Genomic DNA, 19,901 nt, shown 5'->3' with positions numbered 1-19,901 from the left:
TCCCAGCTCAGGAGGATGGAGACCATTTAGGAATCTTCTTTGTTCAGGCTTCTTCAGCCCCGTTCCCATCCTGGTGACAGCATTCCTAGCCAGCCTATCTGAATTCATTTCACCAATGAGATTTCCTGAGACAGCCTAGCTTTACAGATGTCACTGTCTGGGGGCCAGATGGTGAGGTCTGGGGGAGGTGTGCTTTTTCAAGTTTGGAGGGGAACCCAAGATCACAAAGTGCAGGGACCTAAGAACATACCCTTTGCAAATAAAAGGGCCAAGGCACAATGTTCACTTCCTCTTTGTGTGCAAAGGGGAAGGCTGTCTCCGAGAAGAATGACCTTGTTGGAAGCCACAGAAACGGACAGGTCTGACCACAAAGTGCATCATCTCCTGCCCCCCAAGTGGGGCTCTTCAGCTTAGGTTGTTTTAGAACAAAGCCAGTCTTACTAAGTCTTACTAAGCTTGCGTGTCACTGAGCAGCTCCCCTGGTTATGCAGATGCAGGCCACACAACCCAGAGACTTCTAGAGCACTTGCCATATACCAGGCCCCACTGTCCGCTCTTCACACTCAGCTCCACTCGCTCCTCACAACGGTGCATGAGGTGGGAATGGTCATTACCACTTGCGTCTCACAGATGTGGGCCCGGACAGCAGGTGGAGGGAAAGTGGCGTGCCCAAGGTCACAGTGGGGCTCAGGGCAGAACAGTGTTGCAGCCCGGAGGTCTGACCTCAGAGCACCTCTCCCTGCATCCTGGAGCAGAGCATAAGCCAGGCTTCGGGGTGGGAGGTGCCATGCAAGGGCTCAGCCGATCTGGGCCCCCATACGCATGGGAAGACATGGCTTAAGACAATAGTTTTAAGAAACCATCCAGCTCTGACCACTTGGGATTCCGACTTTGATTTTAAGTCACTCTCTGAGAAACTTAACAGAAACCCATGGGGGAGGGGAAGGAAAAAAAAAAAAAAAAAAGGTTAGAGTGGGAGAGAGCCAAAGCATAAGAGACTCTTAAAAACTGAGAACTGAGGGTGGATGGGGGGGTGGGAGGGAGGGGAGGGGAGGTGATGGGTATCGAAGAGGGCACCTTTTGGGATGAGCACTGGGTGTTGTATGGAAACCAATTTGACAGTAAATTTCATATAAAAAAAAGTCACTCTCCTAAGAAAATCCTTTGGAAGATAGGCTCGGGCACTCACCTGAAAAACAAGCAGATCAAAAATTCTCGTTGCCCCTCTCATTGAACTCTCCTGCTGGCCTAACAGGGGGTCTGTGGACAGGAACCTGTGGATCCAGGAGACGAAAGACCCCTAAACCTATGTAGGCAAGGTGCAGGGGTCACCAGTCCAGGCCGAATTTGCTCTCCTTGCTGTGGGTGTGAGTCCTGGGAGGTGTACATTTAATCCTCTGGTCCAGAAGTTCCCCTTCCAGGAAGCTGGATTACACACCTTTCGCTGAGGAAAGGGTCTTTGGACTCATGGAAGACCAGTCCTTTTAAGTTCTATGAAAATCTGAGGAGGATCAGTAACCAAAGCTCGAGGCTGACGCAGCCAGGGAGCCGCAGGGCACAGGGAGACAGCAGATCAGAACAAGAGCACGACTGAGCCGACTTCCACCTTGAGCATTTCTCACCCTCAGCGACAGGGATAAGGAACAATCCTACAGAAACCAGCAGAGGCCCTCAGGGTCAAGGTTTCAATACACAGTACTGGGTTTAGAACCAGAAAGTAGATACCATGAAACAGCATACCAAAGTATGCGTGAAGTCACCACACAATTCCTGTACCCAACAGAAGGGACCCGATGACCTGACAGAAGCTTGGAGGAAACGCACAGCTAGCTAGCTTCCCGGAACCACAGCATGTCCCTCAGAGGGACCACAGTGAGCACAGTGGGTGCCGGCCACTCTCCCAAAAGCTTTTGGGTCATCGGTAAGCCCTGGCCCCTGCTCACCCTCGGCCTCAGTACCAACTCCTTCCGGAGATTACCAGGCAGCCAAGCCCCACCAGGAGAAACAAGGCAAGGCACCACTCCCACCCACACGGGGTCAATGAGCACCCACAGGCGGTTGGTCTTTCTAGCTTATTATTTATTAAAAATAGATTCTCTATCCCTCCCTCACCCCTGCTAGCAAAATGGTCTTGCACATTTTTTCCCAAATAGATGAAATAACAGATCTGGGGACTCAATGTCATAGTCTTTTCCTAAATGAAGAGCTCAAGCTCTCCAGGGACACAGGGCAGCAGGCCTGCGGAGCCAGGAGAGGAATGCTTCACGGCAGAGCAAAGCCCAGCGCACAGCACAGTGACCTGCCGCGGCCACGTGGTTGGACCAGAGCTCCTGCTGCTCTAGGCCACGACGAGAGGCCCAGGGCTCCATCAGGGGCCTCCTGAGCATCACCAGAAGGTTGTGCATTTAATGTCTGAGAAGGGACAAGAGTCAGCGTGGCTCCAACAGGTGGGAAGGGGCCAAAACAGCTGGGCCCAGAGCAAAGTGTGAACTTATGGGGGAAAAAAGACCTGGACAGGGGGAGGGGAGGCAGGCCCTCAGCAGCACCAGAGGTTTGTCCAACCGTCCAGTTCTAAGCGGACCAGCACAGAAGGGACGTCGCCTTAAGCCAAGCTTGGCCCACGGACTGAACTCCTGGGCAGCTTCTGGGTCTGATGGGGACTTCATTGCTTTTAACATCCAGGCCGCCACCCGGTCCAGCCAGAGACAGCTCAGCACGTCAGACTCCTCTCCTTATGCGTCAGCCACGAATGCCCACCTTCCTATTTCTTCCGCTTCAGTTTCATATCTTTTTTATTCTTCATGTCTCTGTTTTTCTTCAACTTTTTGTTCTGTCTGGGTTCTTGTTTGGCTTCCAGCTTCCTTTTCTTGTCACTAGAGAGACAAAAAAAAAAAAACAAAAAAACCCACAAATAGAAAGAGAAAATGAAATATGCACAGATCTGTAACATCTTTCAGACTGCTTTGCTTCAGGCTTGCTTTGCTTTGTCTGAAAACGGGTTTTCACCATCTGAAACATTAATGAGACAGAAATGTTCTCTGCAAGCCTACCTGCACGCCAGACACTGTGCTGGGGGGAACATGCCGACCAGTTCCTGCCCTGACCGGGCTCTTCCTTGGAGGAATAAATCTCTCTTAACACCTGAAATCTGAATTCCCTTTGGATTGCTGTTCATTCTCCCCTCCCACCACTCAAAAGCAGACATATTATCCCACGGACCCTGTGGATAGTCTCTAATACAAAGCAGGACTCTCCCAAGAACACCCTGTAATACTTTCCAGCGTGGTAGTATTTTATTTTTCCTAAATGAGACAGAAACCGAAAGGAGTAGGAACTCAGGTTGCACGTTTCAGCTGGCCAGGGGCGGCCTCGCTGACAGCTTGGTACTGGAGTCATTCAGCAAAGGACTACCGCCTTCCTTCCCTTTTACAGGTTAAAGATTCTCTCCAGTGGCATTTCGTCCTGGGAACAAACACCTCCCTATGACGAGAAAGCAAACAGTTCCATCCACAGACCACTACCATCACCTGAACGAAATGACCTCTCAAAAAAGAAAAGCAAGGCCTCAAAGAATACGATGACAGGTATCAGTGTTTTTATCTCCAAGAGTAGAACTGACTCAGAGAACTTCAAGCAGATCTGCCACAGAGGCCAGTGAAAGCAGGAGGCTCCTCACCAGCAGTGACACAGCCAAACGGCAGGAAAAGCCAAGCTCCGAGGGACGTGGAACCAGCAGGGTCCCAGCCTTTTGTTCCAGTCAAAGCCACCATGCTCAAGGCCAGAGCCATCACAGGCCCTGTGCGTCATCTGCTATCCTGGCCAAACCAGAAACTAGGACACGATGACAGTGAGCTCTCGTGCCACATCTGAGAGCATCCGGGGATTGAGGTTGGCAGCACTGCTGGAACCTTCAAAATGCCACAGTAACTTTATGGAGACTGCAGGAGACAGTATCTGATTTCTGGGATCTCTAGTTCCTAGAGTCACAAGACTTCTTTCCAAATCTATCCCTCAAGGGAACCTATCCTACGGCAACGCCAAGAACTCACCTCCCCACTAACTCCAAACCAGCTGTGGAAGTTCATCTCCAGAGGCCGAGGGCAGGGGAAACCTCATTCTCCTCCCCAGGAACTCCAATATAGGTTCAGGCCCGAGAAGCCATGATCTACAAATGCCCCCCTCTGCAGAGAAGCAGCTGGAGGGGGAGGTTTTCAAGCAGGGCCTCCTGGGATCCCTAACTCTTTCAGGTGGGCCCCAAGGGGGAAACTGTTTTCACAACAATACAAACACAGTCTGCCCCTCACTTTCACTCTCACAGCTGTCCAATCTTCCAGAAGCTACGAGGTGTGCGATGGCACCAGAATGAACGCAGAAGCAGAGGAGTCAGCTGCTATTAACCCAGACAGCGTTTGCAAAATGTAAATGTAAAACAACGCCACTCTTAAGATTTTTGTGGGCAAAGGCTATTTTTCTAAACAACAAAACCATAATGAGTCCATGATTGTTAATTCTGGATGAATTTTTTAACATCTCAGTTTACTTCTAACATGGAAAATATTGATAGATATAACCCTCATAAACAAAAGTCCCTTGGGGGCCCTCAATTTTTATGATGCAAAGGAACTCTAAGACCCAAGACTTGGGGAATCACCAGTTTCAAGCAAGGGGAATATAGCAGGTAAAACTCCAGCTTCAGCAGTGGACACACCTGGTCCTGACCCCGGCTCAGCCTCTTACTGGCTGGATGCTTCTTGGGAAGTTACTTAACACCCTGGAGCCTCGGTCACTTCATTTTTAGATCAGTGCTGGTCATAAAGCAGCCACCACCGTTGTGAGGGTGCACAGGACACCACACTGATGCCCACAAGAGCCCCATGGCCCTGCCTCATCTGTAGGAAATACGATACCAAAGGAGCTACCCTCAAGGAAAGAGTAGTGATTTTGTCCCTCAAAGCTTTTGCTTCGACCTCCTATTTCCTAATGAAAGTCACTAGAGGAGCTGAGAGACCAGAAAGCCTCTCCTGCCAGAAGTCTGTTGGCCCCTCACCTCTTCAGGCTGACAATGGAGGCATTCTCCCCAGCTTTGTTCAAAACTTCATTCCATTCTTCATCATCTCCACGGATTATGTATCTAAAAAAAAAAAAAAAAAAGGAAATCTCAAAGCCTGCTCAAAAGAAGATAGTGACAACGTTCTCAGCAGACATGGCCCATCACAAAGGCCCGGCCAGCCGCACCAGCGTGAACGGCAGAGGGAAGGGGCACTTGCACACTAGGGAGCTTCATGGGAACAAGGAGGGCCACAGGGCCTGCCAGGAGTCATACTCTCACTAACTGTCCAGCAGGGGGAGCCTCCTATGGCCCCACAAGCATCTTGCTCACTCCCACCTCAAGAGGCATGGTGCCCACAGGCCCTGGAATCGTGCCTCCCTGCCCCACCTCGCCCCACCTCTCTCAAGCCAGCAGCCCCAGCAAGTCAGGGTTTTGATACTGTGAATTGAGGGCAGAGCTCAAAACCCTGCCCAGGGACCTCCAGGGTCCTCCATCTCATGTGTCCAACAACCACCATTTCTAAAGGACTCAGGGGGCTACAGGTCAACGAAGCTCAGAGGCCACTAATTCTAGAAACTTCATTTACATCAACCCACAGAGCGGATGACACCATTACAGCTGAAGCTCAGGGGGACTAGGAGTCCTAGTTCACAGAGGGTTCCAGAACAAGGGGTTTTGGTTTATTTGTAGGCAGTAAAATCCTTTCTTGAATCAAGTTTACATGTAAAAGCCAAACAGAGAAAAGCAGCCACTGAAAATGGATGTTCATTGGGGCGCCTGGGTGGCTCAGTCGGTTGAGCGTCCAACTTCGGCTCAGGTCATGATCTCACGGTCCGTGAGTTCAAGCCCCGCGTCGGGCTCTGGGCTGATGGCTCAGAGCCTGGAGCCTGCTTCCGATTCTGTGTCTCCCTCTCTCTCTGCCCCTCCCCTGTTCATGCTCTGTCTCTCTCTGTCTCATAAATAAATAAATGTTAAAAAAAAAATTTTTTTTTTAAATAAAAAAAAAAAAAAGAAAATGGATGTTCATCAGTTAGCACCCCTCCCTGGGGACCTGAGGGAAAATCCTCAAAATATGCAGAGTGAGTTAGAGAGGTTTTAGCTGTTTGGCTTCTAAAATGGTGCCATGTGACAGCTGCCAGGGCACCCGGATGTGGTTCAGAGGGGAGCTGCAGACAGGTCCCCAGGGTCCTCAAGGCCAAGGCGGAGCCTCCACTCCCCATGAGTGGTGCGGGGGCCTTACTGAGAGAGGTCCATGTTCTTCAGCTTCCCCACTTCTTTCTTGTGTTTCTCCTGGAATTCCTTTGCTGCTTCATCCTGCGGTCAAAGCCCCAGAGACAGAGCAGGTCAGAGCCGAGCAGAGGACAAATGACAGAAAAAGAGGGCACGGTATCACTATGAGAGCAGACAGCTCCTTCTCCTCGGTTCACCCTCTTCCCCGCCATCAGAGGCAGCTCTTACTAAAAGAATATCAAATGTGTGTTTGCAAAAGCCTGAAAGGACAAACAAGCTGTCAGTAGCAGTGCTGGACAGCCTACACACACGCACTCGGGGGGCATCGCACGTCGGGGAGCAAGAGCGCGAGCACACGCAGGCCAGGGGGACTCCGCTGCGTCAGGGCGGAGGACTCTCCCCCCAGGGCGACGGGTGCGCCTCCGACATTCCCATGCTTTAAGCGGGTCCTACCAGGTCATCACTGAGGGTCTTCATCGTGGGCTCCATAACCACATCCTTCACTGCCGCCATCTGCTCCTCAATGGCCCTCTCCTGCACTTCATTAAATAGCTGCAAGACAACGGCCGAGAGATGAAGCGGAGCGGCAGCTGGGACCCTGTCACTCACTACCGAGTCACTTAGCACACACTTCACATGGGCAAGAGTGCACCCCTTCATGGTAAGAGTAGAAAAACACAGACTAGAAGATAGCAAATTCCTAACAGTGGTGCCGCCCCTGGGAGAAAGCACGGGAACATTCCATATAGAGCTGAAGGCCCCTATTTCTTCATGTGAGAGCGAGAGTGAGTGAGTGAGTGAGTGAGTGAGAAGATCTGCAACAAATACGGCCAAACATTAACATCTATTTGTTTTAGGGCAGGGAGTGAGTTTGTTGAATTATCGGAAACAGATCAAAACCCTGCCTTCAGATGACATTACCTTCACCACTTTGCGGATGATCCGGTTGAAAAGTCCCATCAACTGGCCTGAGGGCAGCTCAATCTCCTTTTCCAGCTGATCCACAGACTTGTGCTGGAGGCCAATGCCTAAGAGAAGAGCCTGGAGGATGGAAAACCTGCTGGAGTGGCCACTAGGACAGACCCTTACCCACTAAAAGGGCACGGAGAACCAGTCACTTTCTTTTGACCAAAGCTATCTGCCACAAAATATCGACTGGTATGGTCTGTTCTGGCATCTTCTCTTTCACCCTGTTACTGAAACCACCAAGAAATGCTTCCTCCACCTGAAATCCCCAAACTGATTATCCTGACAAACAGCTGCTTCACAGCTGCATTTTAAATTACACAGTGCCCTTGAACCTCTGCTAAGGTAGAGTTAGAATCAAGGCAATGTGGTGGGGTGGGAAGAATGTGGGTTCAAACCGCAGCTCTTCCTCTGACTATATGGCCAGACACGTGAGTCAACTTCAGAGCCCAAGTGTCCTCCCACCTGTAAAACGGGGAGAATACTACCCACCGATCAGAACCGTAAGGAATTAAATGCACAAAATTACATCAGAGCATCCAACTGAATGGGCACACAAGCAGCAGATAACCTACTGACTGGGCCGCAGACAGGGACAGGTCCCCCAGCTGGTTTAGGAAATACATCCGGGAGACGGCCGGGATCAGGTCCATGATGAGATGATAGTCCACCATGTTCCGTGAGTACATCTCCAGCCTCTTCAGGTCATAGGGGAGGAAGAGGGCTTCCAGTTCGGCCCGGCACAGTGCTGTCCAAGCAACAGAGCCAGACACGTTAGAGCAGCCGGACGTCCTTGCAAGGCCTGATGGGGTTCCCAAGTAACACACAGTGGTCCCCCTGGTGGCGCCCTAACAGCTGCTCCTCCACAGGGCCTCCTCTGGGCCAGCCCTGACCTTTCTCTTGCCAAGGGCAGGCAGCCTCAGGCCACGCAGGGAGGGGGGACGGTTGGCATGTCACCCTTGCTCAGAGTTCCACGCCAGCCCATCAGACCAAGGAAAGGCTCCAGCGTCCCAGGGACAGAGGAGCGCAACACTCCTTCCCCACTTTGCCACTTCTCCTCAGGACCCAGCTTCACAGAAAGTGTGTATGCTCTGCCCAGTTTGAGGAAAACAGATTTTTCCATTAAAATATAATTGACAAAAAAAAAAGAAAAAAGAAAAGATACACACACATACCCAGCAGCAGAAAAAACCTACAGCTATTAATACTAATGATCCATTACACTTTTTAATATTTTAAATATTCCAACGGAATTTACATGTCCAAAGCACTTCCCATGTGTCAGCCACAGGAGGAGGAGCACATATTATTACAAATTTCATGAATGAGGACACTGAGCCTGAGAATTAAGCTGGTTACTCTAGCTCACAGAATTTAAATCAAGTTCCACAATTAACTAGCTATATGAACTTATTTAACACCCAAAGTCTTGTTACAAAGATGGAAAGTATTGTGGGCGCAGGTGCCCCTAAGGCAGAGCGGGGTCAGCTGGGGCAAAGGCAGGAAGGGGGGGTCAGTGGGAGATGCAGGCTGGGGGCCCATCCCTCAATTCTTAAGCCAGCCTTCCTGGACCACCACGCCCACCTCCTGCCTCCACAAAACCAAGCCACTACCAGCCCTCTGCGCCAGTCCGCGCGGCTCACCTGGCTGTGCTGGCTTCCCGATGTTCCTGTTCTGAATGATGTTCAGAGCCAGGGGAGGCGAGAAGGTGCCGAACTGGTAGGACAGCAGGGCTAGGAACCGCCTTCGGAAGTCTGTGGAGGACAACCGCACAGAGTCAGAGGTCTGGGGGCCGCCTGCCTGTCACCTGTCTCCCTTCTACTCTAATTTACCTTTCCAAAAGGCCGGGAGCCAGGCTCCCTGGTCAGCCTCATCCTCATCAGTCAGTGTCTTCAGCATGATGCACGAGTGTTCTCCAGTCAGGTCATTCTGGAAACACAAAGCCTACTTGGTACCAAGAACACCCTTTTCTGAAGAAGCTGTCATTGTTGAAGGGCAGGAAGACACAGCGCTTCCAGAGGCGTCTCCTTCCTCTCAGCTAGGAGAGCCCCCCACGCACTGCCTGCACGTCCACACAGCCTCATTTCCCGCATAACAGCTTTCAGAGGCCCCTCAGTTCTGTGACTTCCTAGCAGGTGCCGCAGGAGTGGAGCAGAGCGGTTCAAGGTCTGCTCCAGACCCATGGAAGTGAGCCACTCGCACGCCATCAGGTCAGATTCTGAACTCTGAGTCATTACAGCTTAAACTCCACATGATCCAATCAACAGGTTTTGGGTAACTTACAACAAAACTCCCTGCCCCAAACCTAGAGTTCCCATACTGGCAACCAGCTTGCAAATGCAAGTTTCTCTAGGTGCTAAAATAGTGAACATAGGTCTTTACGTCTTTATTACATAACAACCACAAACCCCACACGATAGAAACATCTACTGGATTTTGACCAAAGAGCACTCACATAGCAAAATACCCACACCATGTCACAAATGAGTGGCACACCGCACAAGAGCACAGGGATAAACCGTGGTCTATGCTGAACTCAACGGTCTGCACAAACCTCACAGCCGACCAGCAAATTTAAGCCCAGCCTCAGCCCCACTCACTGACAAGGACCCAGCCCATCTGGGAGCTGCTCTGCCCACAGAAGCAGCCGAACACCCAGTGGTCTTCACCAGGCCCACTTTAAACTCTCAAATGGGCACCGCCCGTGGAAACTGGGGGCTTTGTGCACTCCAAAACAATCAAACCTCCAACGCCCCTTCTCTCAGCCTCCCATCTGGGAAAACAGAACTTCGTCCTCCCAGCACCAACCCAACCAACTGACCCACACCTTCTGTGCCCAAACTTTCTGCCTTCCCTGTTGCTGTGAAGGATGAGGTGGCCACCTCACCCCCTGCACCCAGGGTCCTACTCCCCCTGCCTCGAGGTCTGCAATCAGCCCCTGTCACCTATACTACGATTTGTGTGATCTCTACAGAATCATACCCTGCAGCAAACAACCATGTTCTAGAATCTCCCACCAGATAAACTCCCCTGAATGCCAGTCTCCCTGCAGCTACCTTGTTTCTCTGCCCCTTTTACTTCCCATATGAATCATCTATTTCCTCACTTCCCATTCTCTCCAGTTAGGATGAGCCCTGAGCTCTCCAGGAGCTGCCTTCCTTCTAATCACCATTGTCCATTGACCATTTATTTGTCCTCAGCTTACTTGCTCTCCGAAAGCGACTGAGTCCCTTTCTTGAAACACTGGTTAATCCTGGCTTCTGACACGCTCCCCAACTTTCTCCTCCACCTCAAGGCCATTCTGCCATCTCCTGACTCATTCCTCCAAAGGCTGGACAGTCCAGGACGCACCCTCAGTCGACTTTCAGTCCCAGCTTTCGATAACTTTTAAAATGTACTCATTCACTGAAAAATATTTACTGAACACGATACCACATGTAGTAGATGATATTAAGTGCCGGGGTTACGGCTGTGAAGAAAACAAAGTCCTTGACCCCGGGGAGTATATTCTCTTGAGAATACGCTCCCAAGTGTCCATCTCCAGCCCCAACCTCTACCTGGAGTGCCAGACTCCTGCAGGCCACCGCTTGTCTCTGTTCCCATCGGGCATGTGACAAGCATCTCCCACTGTGCCAGGGCATTCCCGCTGTCACCTCCAGACCTGTCCTCCCCCAGCGGCTCTTCTCGGCAAATAACACCTCTATCTCCCAGTTCTTACTGACTCTCAAGCCAAAAACCTAAGAATTATCCTCGATTCTTTTGGTTCGCTCATCTTGCAATCCAATCCTTCAGTTCTAGTCAGTGTCACCCCCAAACATGCCCGGCCTCGGCCACTTCTCTCCATCTTCACTGCTTCCTCCTCAGCCCACACCCCATCTCTCATCCACCCACATCCTCGCCTCCACTCTTGGGCCACCACCATCCACTGTCTACACAGCAGCCACAGCTCCCGAACACCTTCCTCCAACTGGAGGGAAGAAAACAGAGTCCCCAGCCAATGACCCACGCCAACCTTCTTTTGTCGCTTTCAAATCACCGATTCACTTCCACCTCAGGCCCTGCACTTGTTGCTTAGAAACATATTTCTCAGGGTGCCTGGGCGGCTCAGTCAATTAAGCATCCGGGTCTTGATTTCAGCTCAGGTCATAATCTCACAGTTTGTAAGATCAAGTCCCGCATCCGGCTCTGCGCTGACAGCAAGGAGCCTGCTTGGGATTCTCTCCCTGCTCTCTCTGCCCCTCCCCCACTCACTTGCAGGCTAAGTTTAAAAACAAAACAAAACAAACAAAAAAAGAAACACCTTTTTCTCTAGGACCGTCCATGTGGCTAGTGCATTATGCTCAGGGTCCAGTTGGAAAGGCCACCCCTCAGAAGCCTGACCACTCAGTACGCTACACTTCCAATTTTTTCTTTACGGCACATAGCGTAACCTAAAAAACTTCTCATTTCTTCACTTTCTTGTTGCCTAATTCTACCCATTAGAAAATAAGTTTTGTGGCTTACCTTACTCATTGCAGGTGCTAGATTCTTTTTTTTTAATGAACTCCCAGTAACTCTCTCCCTTCCATAATAATCCTCCATGGCTTGGTCATCCACGTAATCACATCCCTCCTTCACATACCTGAGGCTGCGCAGCTGCAAGCCTCTCCTAAAGACATTGCTACACTTTTCACAAATTCTAGGAGGCCCCCAGGCTGCAGGATTCCAGAATTTGACGAACGAGTCCACACGCACTTCTGCCATTTTACAATCAAGCACAAAGCCAGGTACACACCGAGTGTGCACCACACAGCGGGGGAGCGAACGAAGTGTGTGATCGCATGGCCTTGAAGTGGCAATGGCTGTTTTGGTGTCCATCCGAATAAACCTCTTGGAGGCAGGGCACACGTGCTCAGAGCATAGCAAGAGGCACCTGGGCTCCATATAAGGACAGACCTGTCACCAACTGTAACTGCAAACCCACACCCCTCCTCCACCTCACTCACCGGGGTCTGTCTCAGATACACAGGAACAAACCCAGCTCGCTTCCAGAACCTGCCAAGACACAAAAAGAGCAGGTCACTGTGCGCACCTTCTGAGACTGGCCGGCAGATGAAGACGGGAAGGGCTGGGCAGGGGTGGGGGAGTGGTCAACGGAACCGACAAACACACCAGCTGGAAGGGCAAACACAGTCCACAGAATGCTCATTTTCAGGACACCAAGGCCACGGGGTGATGTGAAAAAGAAAGAGCAGGCAGACCCTTACTTGAGGAGCCTGGGGGTCAAGCCATAGGACACACCCAGGTAATCCAAGCGCTCAGCAGGCCTCTCATTCAGTTTGAGGAGTAAGGGAGGCAAGTCCTTCCGGGGAGTGATGACCTCTTCCAACAAGCTGACAGCCTATAGGATGTCAGGAAGAGAACACAGTCCACCCAGTAAAGGGAGAGGAAGCTTAGTAACATTCCCAAGCACCCCTACCATACCAGGCTCTGACCTAAACACAGTAAAAACTGGGACAGATTTCTCTGTTCCCTGGATTTTAAAATAGAGGCACACCACTCAGTCCAGTGATCATTTCCAAGTATACCAAACACCTGGACATGCATGAAACCACACCGCTCCAAACCCAGAATTCAGGAAAATAGCCACGTGATTTAAAGAGAGACAGAGGTGGGGTTCCGAAGATCCAGTTCTGTCATCAGATGGGTCTGGGACTTGGGAAGTAACAAACCGCTGAGCCGGACCTTAAATATAAGGCCTTTCCCCACCTCCTGAATGGGCTACTGTGAAAATCAAGTGAACGTGTGTGAAAAGCCATCACAGTTCCTGGCGTTTATCACCTTACCAAGAAAGACACAACTTCCCTTAGACCCGGCTCAGTGCTGGGCGGCTGTAAGCTGGAGCACGCAGCGGCATTACCTAGGAGCTGAGACACAAACCGCTGGGCCCCACTCCTGACCCTCTGAGTCAGCATGACTGGGGGCAGGGCTTAAAACCCGGCATTTTTAAAATAGGTTTCCAGGTGATGCTGATAATGCTGATCTGAGGTTCTCAACACCAGTGGCAGCTGGAGAAGCAAGAGCTTCTCCAAAACAGGAGGAAATCTGCTGGTGCTCAGACAGCCCAGACCACTGGACAGTTCTAGATGCTCCTGAGAACTATCCTCCAGGAACAAGGAGTTCGGCCAAAAGATGCTTACCTCGCTGCTGACGGTACGAATTTCTTGTGATGTCTCAAGGACCTTTTCCTCGAGACAAGGGAATCTGCCCTCAAAGTACATCTGCAGCAGCTGCAGAGCTCGGCTGCCGTAGCCCATCTGTGAGCAAACATGGAGGGAGACAGACAAGAGAATGTTCTCAATCTGTCTAAATCACCTCTACGTCCCTGAACTCCTTCCAGAAAGCCTTCACTCTGAGTCACAGTACACTTGGCAAAAAGAATTAATGAAATCCCTCAAAGAGGTCCGAAGAGAGACCCTTAAGAGCGAGCATGCTATGACCCTGACTCTCACACCATCTAGCCTGAGCCTGAGGATGGCTGGCTGGGCTTTCTGATCCACAGACTAGCAAGCCCCAAACTGATGTCTCCACAACGGACTCCCCAGTGGGGATTTCTTTTTTTTTTTTAATTTTTTTTTTTTATTGTTTATTTTTTGAGAGAGTGAGAGACAGAGTGTGAGCCGGGGAGGGACAGAGAGAGAGGGAGACACAGAATATGAAGCAGGCTCCAGGCTCTAAGCTGTCAGCACAGAGCCCAACATGGGGCTCGAACCCACAAACCATGAGATCATGACCTGAGCCGAAGTCAGACTCTTAACCGACTGAGCCACCCAGGCACCCCGGCAGTGGGGATTTCTAAGAGGAGGTAACGGTGAAAAGTAGGTCAGGTTCACAAGAGCTCTGTCCTCACAAAAGAAAAGCAAGCATATACAATCATCCTGCCCACTCGCCACCCCCAGCCCCAGGAAAACTGTTCATGGCAGAGGAGTTCCTGGAACTGCTTATTCCTTGACCAGCCTTCCATTCATACCACCAAATCCACCTGCCCTCACAAGCTGCCAGCAACACGGCTGCAGCTAATAAAGCATCGAGTTTTGAGAAGCATTGAGGACACATTACCCCTTGATAATCCGGGTGAACAGCAATGCGAACAACCCTTCCACCTGAAAGGCCACCGAAGTCTGGGTCTTGGAACTGTGTGGGAGACACAGGGCAGTACGTGAGCAACAAAAAAGTCCTCCAACACCGCCAACTTCACTCACTCAGCCATACCAGGGAAAGTGCAGCACCTGTTCGGACACGGTCCATGGAATCAGGTCCCCCGAAGCCTTCTTGCCTCGAGACAGGCTGTTCAAGATGGACTGGCGAGAAATCTCCCCCTCTAGGCACACCTATGGAGGAAGCAGGACGGTGTAGACAGAAAGGCCAGCCCAGGTACAGAGCCCACTCACAGATCATCAGCATTCTGCTAGTTCCCTGACGAGGCCAGCTGTTTCCACTCCAGTTCCGGCTTCACCCTGTAACTGACTTCCATTTTCAGTGACTTCCGGCTTCACCCTGTAACTGACTTCCATTTTCACATTTCATTACTCTGCCCCAGGAGCATCCGGACACTGTCATAACAAGGTAGACCACAGACAAACTCTGGCCCAAAGCACAGAAACTACACTAGAAGAGGGTCTCCACACAATGTGCACATGTGCAAACATCAATTAAGACACGGGACGCTCATGCAGCTCTATATGAAATAGTGCAAATTCACGACTCTAGTGTCTAAAAGGAGAATGGTTATACACGGTATGGTACGTGCATAAATAATGCAGCCTTTAAAACCTTTAAAAACTACAGAAATTATGAAAAAAAAATAAAAACTACAGAGATTATGAATATTTGACACACTGCAAAAAAAACAAAAAACAAAACAAAAAAAACCCAGACTACCAAACACTATGATCCCATGTTTCCATCTGTATTTTCTAATTTTAGAAGTACACATGTTGCTTTTGTAATAAGAGCAAAACAAACAAATCCTGTTTTAGGAGGAGCCGTAAATCAAAATACGAGCGGCCAGTTCCGACTTTCATCTATTCACCCATCGGTGGGGCTCTGGGTTTCTGTCGGCAGTGGTTCCCTTCCACACATCCTAACTGTCTGCCCCGGATGACCCAGCTACTTGGCTCCGCACCAGGAATCAACACTCCCCCTCCCAGGCCACAGTTACTGAGCCATTAATCCTTGATTCCTAAGTGGTTCTTCAAATGAATGCCAGCATACCTGGATGACAGCAAGCACTTCGGGAAGGGCATTCTGGGTGGGGGGCACCGGGGGGAGGAGGCAGAACAGAAGGTGGGCAGGCGCATCAGAAAGCATCTGGAGATCGTTGGGGGAGTTCTGTGGGGCACAAATACGGGTCCATGAGAACCACTCCTCTTGTCCTTTACTCAAGAGGCCACTCCGGAGTCACTGACTGGAGCACCACCTTCCCCAAAGCCAAGTGGCGAGCTGAAACTTGGGGAAGCTCTTTTCCAGCATCTTGGCCGCCAGCCTGAGACCCTCCGAGATGGCCTATGTGGGACTTAGCCTCAAATGTTTGCTGTCATCTCTCCACGAGCACTGAGGCTGCAGAGGGCAGAGGACTGCCTAGTTAGCACTGTGTAGTTCACAGCGGGGGAGTGAACTTGTCACTTCCCAGAGAAGAGGCTATCTCAAGAAAACCTATCACCACTTCTAGCACCAACTCATCAGCCTCCCGTTAAGGGGTGTTCACAAAAATGCTACCTAGATACTCAAGAAATGTCCTTCCCAATGTGCCCTTTAGTTTTGAAGACTCTCAAATATTCTAAATTTGCATCCAGTGCTCCTTAAGAATAGCCCGGGGCGGGGAGTCCTGGGGGGCTCAGTTGGTTAAGTGTCCAACTTCGCCTCAGGTCACGATCTCACGGTTTGTGAGTCTGAGTCCCACGGCAGGCTCCGCTGTTAGCACAGAGCCCGTTTTGGATCCTCTATCTCCCTCTCTCTCTGCCCCTCCCCGACTTGCGTGCATGCATGCTCTCTCTCTCTCTCTCTCAAAAATAAACGTTTGAAAATAGCCCAGAGGTAAAAGGCTGGGCTGGGTCAGTCAGCACCACCAGGTAACAGCTGCTACATCATCTGAGTCTATCTGATTAGCAGACAAGAGAAAGATAGAAGAACCCGTTTTAAAACAGGCAAAGCTTTCCACCCTCCCCACCCACCAAGTATGGAGTTACGTGCAGGAATCCCACACTCCGTGTGCAAAGCTAGGAGCCCAAGACAGGCCTGAACAACCATGGGAAATGCAATCCCTCCGGCAAAGTCAGTGGACCTTGACAACATCAGGACATTTAAGTCCCAGTAGAATAGTCACCTGAGCCACTGGGGAATACAAGACATGGAAAGCCGGTAAAGGGGGACTGTCAGAGCTGCAATTCACCCACTTCAGCCAGCTGCAGTTACCTTGTAGTGAGAAGCCACATAGAGGGCCATAAGCCTTTGGAGGAAAACTTCGGAGGCCTTGTGGTAGCAAAAGAGAGTATCTCTGTTAACGTAGTAGCTGGGTCTGGAGTTAAGGCCAAAATAGGAGAGCCCAAAATAGGACACACTGCTTCCAAAGGGAAACCTGGATATGCAGATGTCCCTCAGATTAGAAGGAAGAGCCCTGTGTCCCGCACAGAACACATTAGGGAAGGAAAAGAAAGGAAATGGAGAATGTCTAACTTTCCCCCTCTCCTTCGAGCAGCAGCCTATGAAACAAAGGGCCAAAACCGAATTCTTCCATCACCCCCCTCCCTTCACTGGGCACAGAACCCGGGAGGATACAGCTCGCAGGCCTCAGGCAGGGGGCAGCCTGAGACTATCCGGGGGATGTTGAGGCAATCCAGGCACAACAAGTCGTTCAGCCACTGCTCCACCGCGTCCCCGGGGGCGTATCGGATGGACTCCTGCAGGGAAACCTCATGCAGCGTTCGCGCTGCTCCCCACAAAACACACACACACACACACACACACACACACACACACACACACACACAATGAGAAACAATTATTAAATGTGTTTGTCTAAAAGAGCAAAGCAAATGTTCTACTTTCTCTTTGTTACCTGATGCCCACATAAATACAGCTTAAAGATTTTAACTGAGTGGTTTTAAACTATTCTGGGGGATGTTCAATTTGCCATGACACTGATCCCACAGGGATCTAAGTCAATGTGACCGTGCCCTAAGGCAGTAACAAACAAGGGCCCAACCCAGAAGGCCTGGGTCAGTCTCCCATCTGGTCACTGGCTTGCTATTCCTCGGGGAAAGCAATTCCCCTTCCTGGGGACCCAGCCTTCGTGCCTGACAGTATGACAGTTTGGTACTGCCTGTGGTGGCATGAGGAGATGATCCAGCAAGAGAATCTGTGGGGACCTGCCATGGACGGGCCCATTCAGAGCTCTGGGGGTACCTGATGCCAGTCTGGCTGTCGCTGTGGCCTTGTTTTCAGCAGTGGTGCTGATCTGGCTCTGGGTGCTCTGTTGACGGAGCTGCTGAATCAGCTTGAGGGACAGGGACCGGCCAGTGCCCTCGTAGCTAGGAGCAAAAGCAAAGGCCATCAGGCATGAATGAGGTTCCAAATCTACTCTCCAGGAGAGGACAGAGGACCACCTCCCTCATCCTGCTGAAATACCAAGCTCCTGCTCACCGCTGACAGCCCCACTGCCCTCTAGACTTCCAGCAGGGCATCCATACACCCAAGGAGGCAAGGTGGCCAGCTCGGTGGCTCAGCTGGGGGCTGGCAGTGTGGCTCAAGTGTGGCACATCTACTCAGTACCTCTGGGCAAAGAACTCACACTCACTTTTAGCCTCATCCTCAAAAGGGGATTATTCTACACACCTCACAGGATCATGCTGTGAACTGAAAGGACTGGAAAGATGATGTGCAAAGCATTCAGCATAATGAACTGAACTACATTAAATGGTCCGTGAGTGAGAGCCACTGAAGCAACATGCTTGAAGGCAGGCAGAGAGTGCTTCCAGTTTGGAAAATCAAGACTGAATAAACCAACAAACCACCACTTAGTAATTCCTTTCATCACTACTTTCACTGAAAAGGTGACATAAAACAACTTAACAAGAATTTTGGAAAAAAAGAAATCATCAGATCACTGAGCCAGCTCTTCTCATCTGGATTTCCTCCTTTAGTCACAGCCTCAGGGACCACAGGGGGCAGACTGCTCAATGGGTTTGTTTTTTTAAAGTAGGCTTCATGCCCAGTGCAGAGCCCAATGTGGGGCTTGAACTCATGACCCTGAGATCAAGACCTGAGCTGAGATCAAGAATCACATGCTTAACCAACTTTGCCACCCCGGCACCCGGGTCTTTTTAATCCAGTATTGCAACACTTCGTAGTACTCACTGTGGTCATATTTCAAAACTGTATAAATACTTCCTCTCGTTCAAATACTATTTTTAAAGAAGAATTAAAAACTTGGAATTTTGGGGGCACCTGGGTGGCTCAGTCGGTTAGGCGTCTGTCTGACTTTGGCTCAGGTCATGATCTCACGGTTTGTGGTTCGAGCCCTGCATCAGGCTCTGTGCTAACAGCTCAGAGCCTGAAGCCTGCTTCAGATTCTGTGTCTCCCTCTCTCTCTCTGGCCCTCCTCTGCTCATGCTCTGTCTCACTCTCTCTCTCTCAAAAATAAATAAACATTAAAAAAGAAATTTTGAAAAAAACTTGGAATTTTTGAGTGTTTTATTCTGCCCCACCTCACAGAACAAAGCTTCCTCGAAGGAATTTCATTTACTTATTTAAAAAAGAAGAAAAACAAATAAGCACAAGCAACAAAACAGACTTTTATGCTTCAAAAGGCATTATCAAGAAAGTGAGGAAAATAACAGAATGGAATAAAATTTTTGTAAATCAAGCATCTGATAATGTATTCGTACCTGGAATACATAAGGAACACTTACAATTCAATAATAAAAAGACAAACAAGCCAAATAGAAAAATGAGCAGAGGATCTGAATAGCTATTTCTCCAAAGAAGACACACAAATGGCAAAGAAGCACATGATAAGATGCCCCACATCACCGCCATCAGGAAAGTGCACATGGAGACCATAACGAGACGCAACTTCATGCTCACGAGGATGGCTATAATCAAAAAGCCGTTAACACACATGCTGGCAAGGATATGGAAAACTTGGAACCCTCGTACGCTGCGGGTGGGAATTTAAAATGGCGCAGCTGCTTTGGAAAACACAGTCTGCCAGTTCCTTGAGCAGTTAAACATAAAGTTACTATCTGACCCAGTAATTTCACTCCTAGGTATATACCCAAGAGCACTGAAAACACGTCCATGCAGATAACCTATCTACACACCCATGTTCACGGAAGCATTATTCCTAACAGCCAAAAGATAGAAATAACCCAAATGTCCATCAACACATAAATGGAAAAACAAAATGTGTATAAACATATAATGGAGTATTACTGGGCCATAAAAAGGAAGGAAATACCAATAAAAGATACACTGATGAACCTTGAAAACATTATGGTAAGTGAAAGAAGCCAGTCACAAAAGACCCTGTACTGTATGGCTCCATTTACATGAACTGTCTAGAATAGATAAATTTATACAGAGAAGGTAGATGAGTAGTTCCCTAAGGCAGGGGATT

At 49.9% G+C, this 19,901-nt stretch overlaps 1 protein-coding gene across 3 annotated transcripts in view; it reads right to left on the bottom strand.

Annotated features, from left to right (window-relative positions):
• Window positions 1-2,062: 2,062 nt before the first annotated feature.
• The window catches only part of NAT10 (N-acetyltransferase 10), a 38,816-nt gene continuing 20,977 nt past the window's right edge, over window positions 2,063-19,901 (bottom strand). For all 3 annotated transcript variants that reach the window (XM_047824018.1, XM_047824019.1, XM_047824020.1), the window contains 17 exons: window positions 17,690-17,814; window positions 17,063-17,213; window positions 16,700-16,796; window positions 15,500-15,616; window positions 14,515-14,616; window positions 14,345-14,419; window positions 13,426-13,542; window positions 12,493-12,626; window positions 12,232-12,280; window positions 9,079-9,175; window positions 8,890-9,000; window positions 7,822-7,994; window positions 7,202-7,321; window positions 6,734-6,832; window positions 6,291-6,364; window positions 5,048-5,131; window positions 2,063-2,873 (listed from right to left, as the gene is read on the bottom strand). In XM_047824018.1, the coding sequence (XP_047679974.1) occupies window positions 2,762-2,873; window positions 5,048-5,131; window positions 6,291-6,364; window positions 6,734-6,832; window positions 7,202-7,321; window positions 7,822-7,994; window positions 8,890-9,000; window positions 9,079-9,175; window positions 12,232-12,280; window positions 12,493-12,626; window positions 13,426-13,542; window positions 14,345-14,419; window positions 14,515-14,616; window positions 15,500-15,616; window positions 16,700-16,796; window positions 17,063-17,213; window positions 17,690-17,814 (1,837 nt within the window). In that variant the 3' untranslated portion in view covers window positions 2,063-2,761. The remainder of the gene's footprint in view (window positions 2,874-5,047; window positions 5,132-6,290; window positions 6,365-6,733; window positions 6,833-7,201; window positions 7,322-7,821; window positions 7,995-8,889; window positions 9,001-9,078; window positions 9,176-12,231; window positions 12,281-12,492; window positions 12,627-13,425; window positions 13,543-14,344; window positions 14,420-14,514; window positions 14,617-15,499; window positions 15,617-16,699; window positions 16,797-17,062; window positions 17,214-17,689; window positions 17,815-19,901) is intronic.

This window comes from Prionailurus viverrinus, chromosome D1, assembly GCF_022837055.1.
Source record: "Prionailurus viverrinus isolate Anna chromosome D1, UM_Priviv_1.0, whole genome shotgun sequence".
NCBI classification, from domain to species: domain Eukaryota; kingdom Metazoa; phylum Chordata; class Mammalia; order Carnivora; family Felidae; genus Prionailurus; species Prionailurus viverrinus.
The sequence above is the reverse complement of the archived record's forward strand: the minus strand, read 5'-3'. Positions and strand labels throughout refer to the sequence as shown.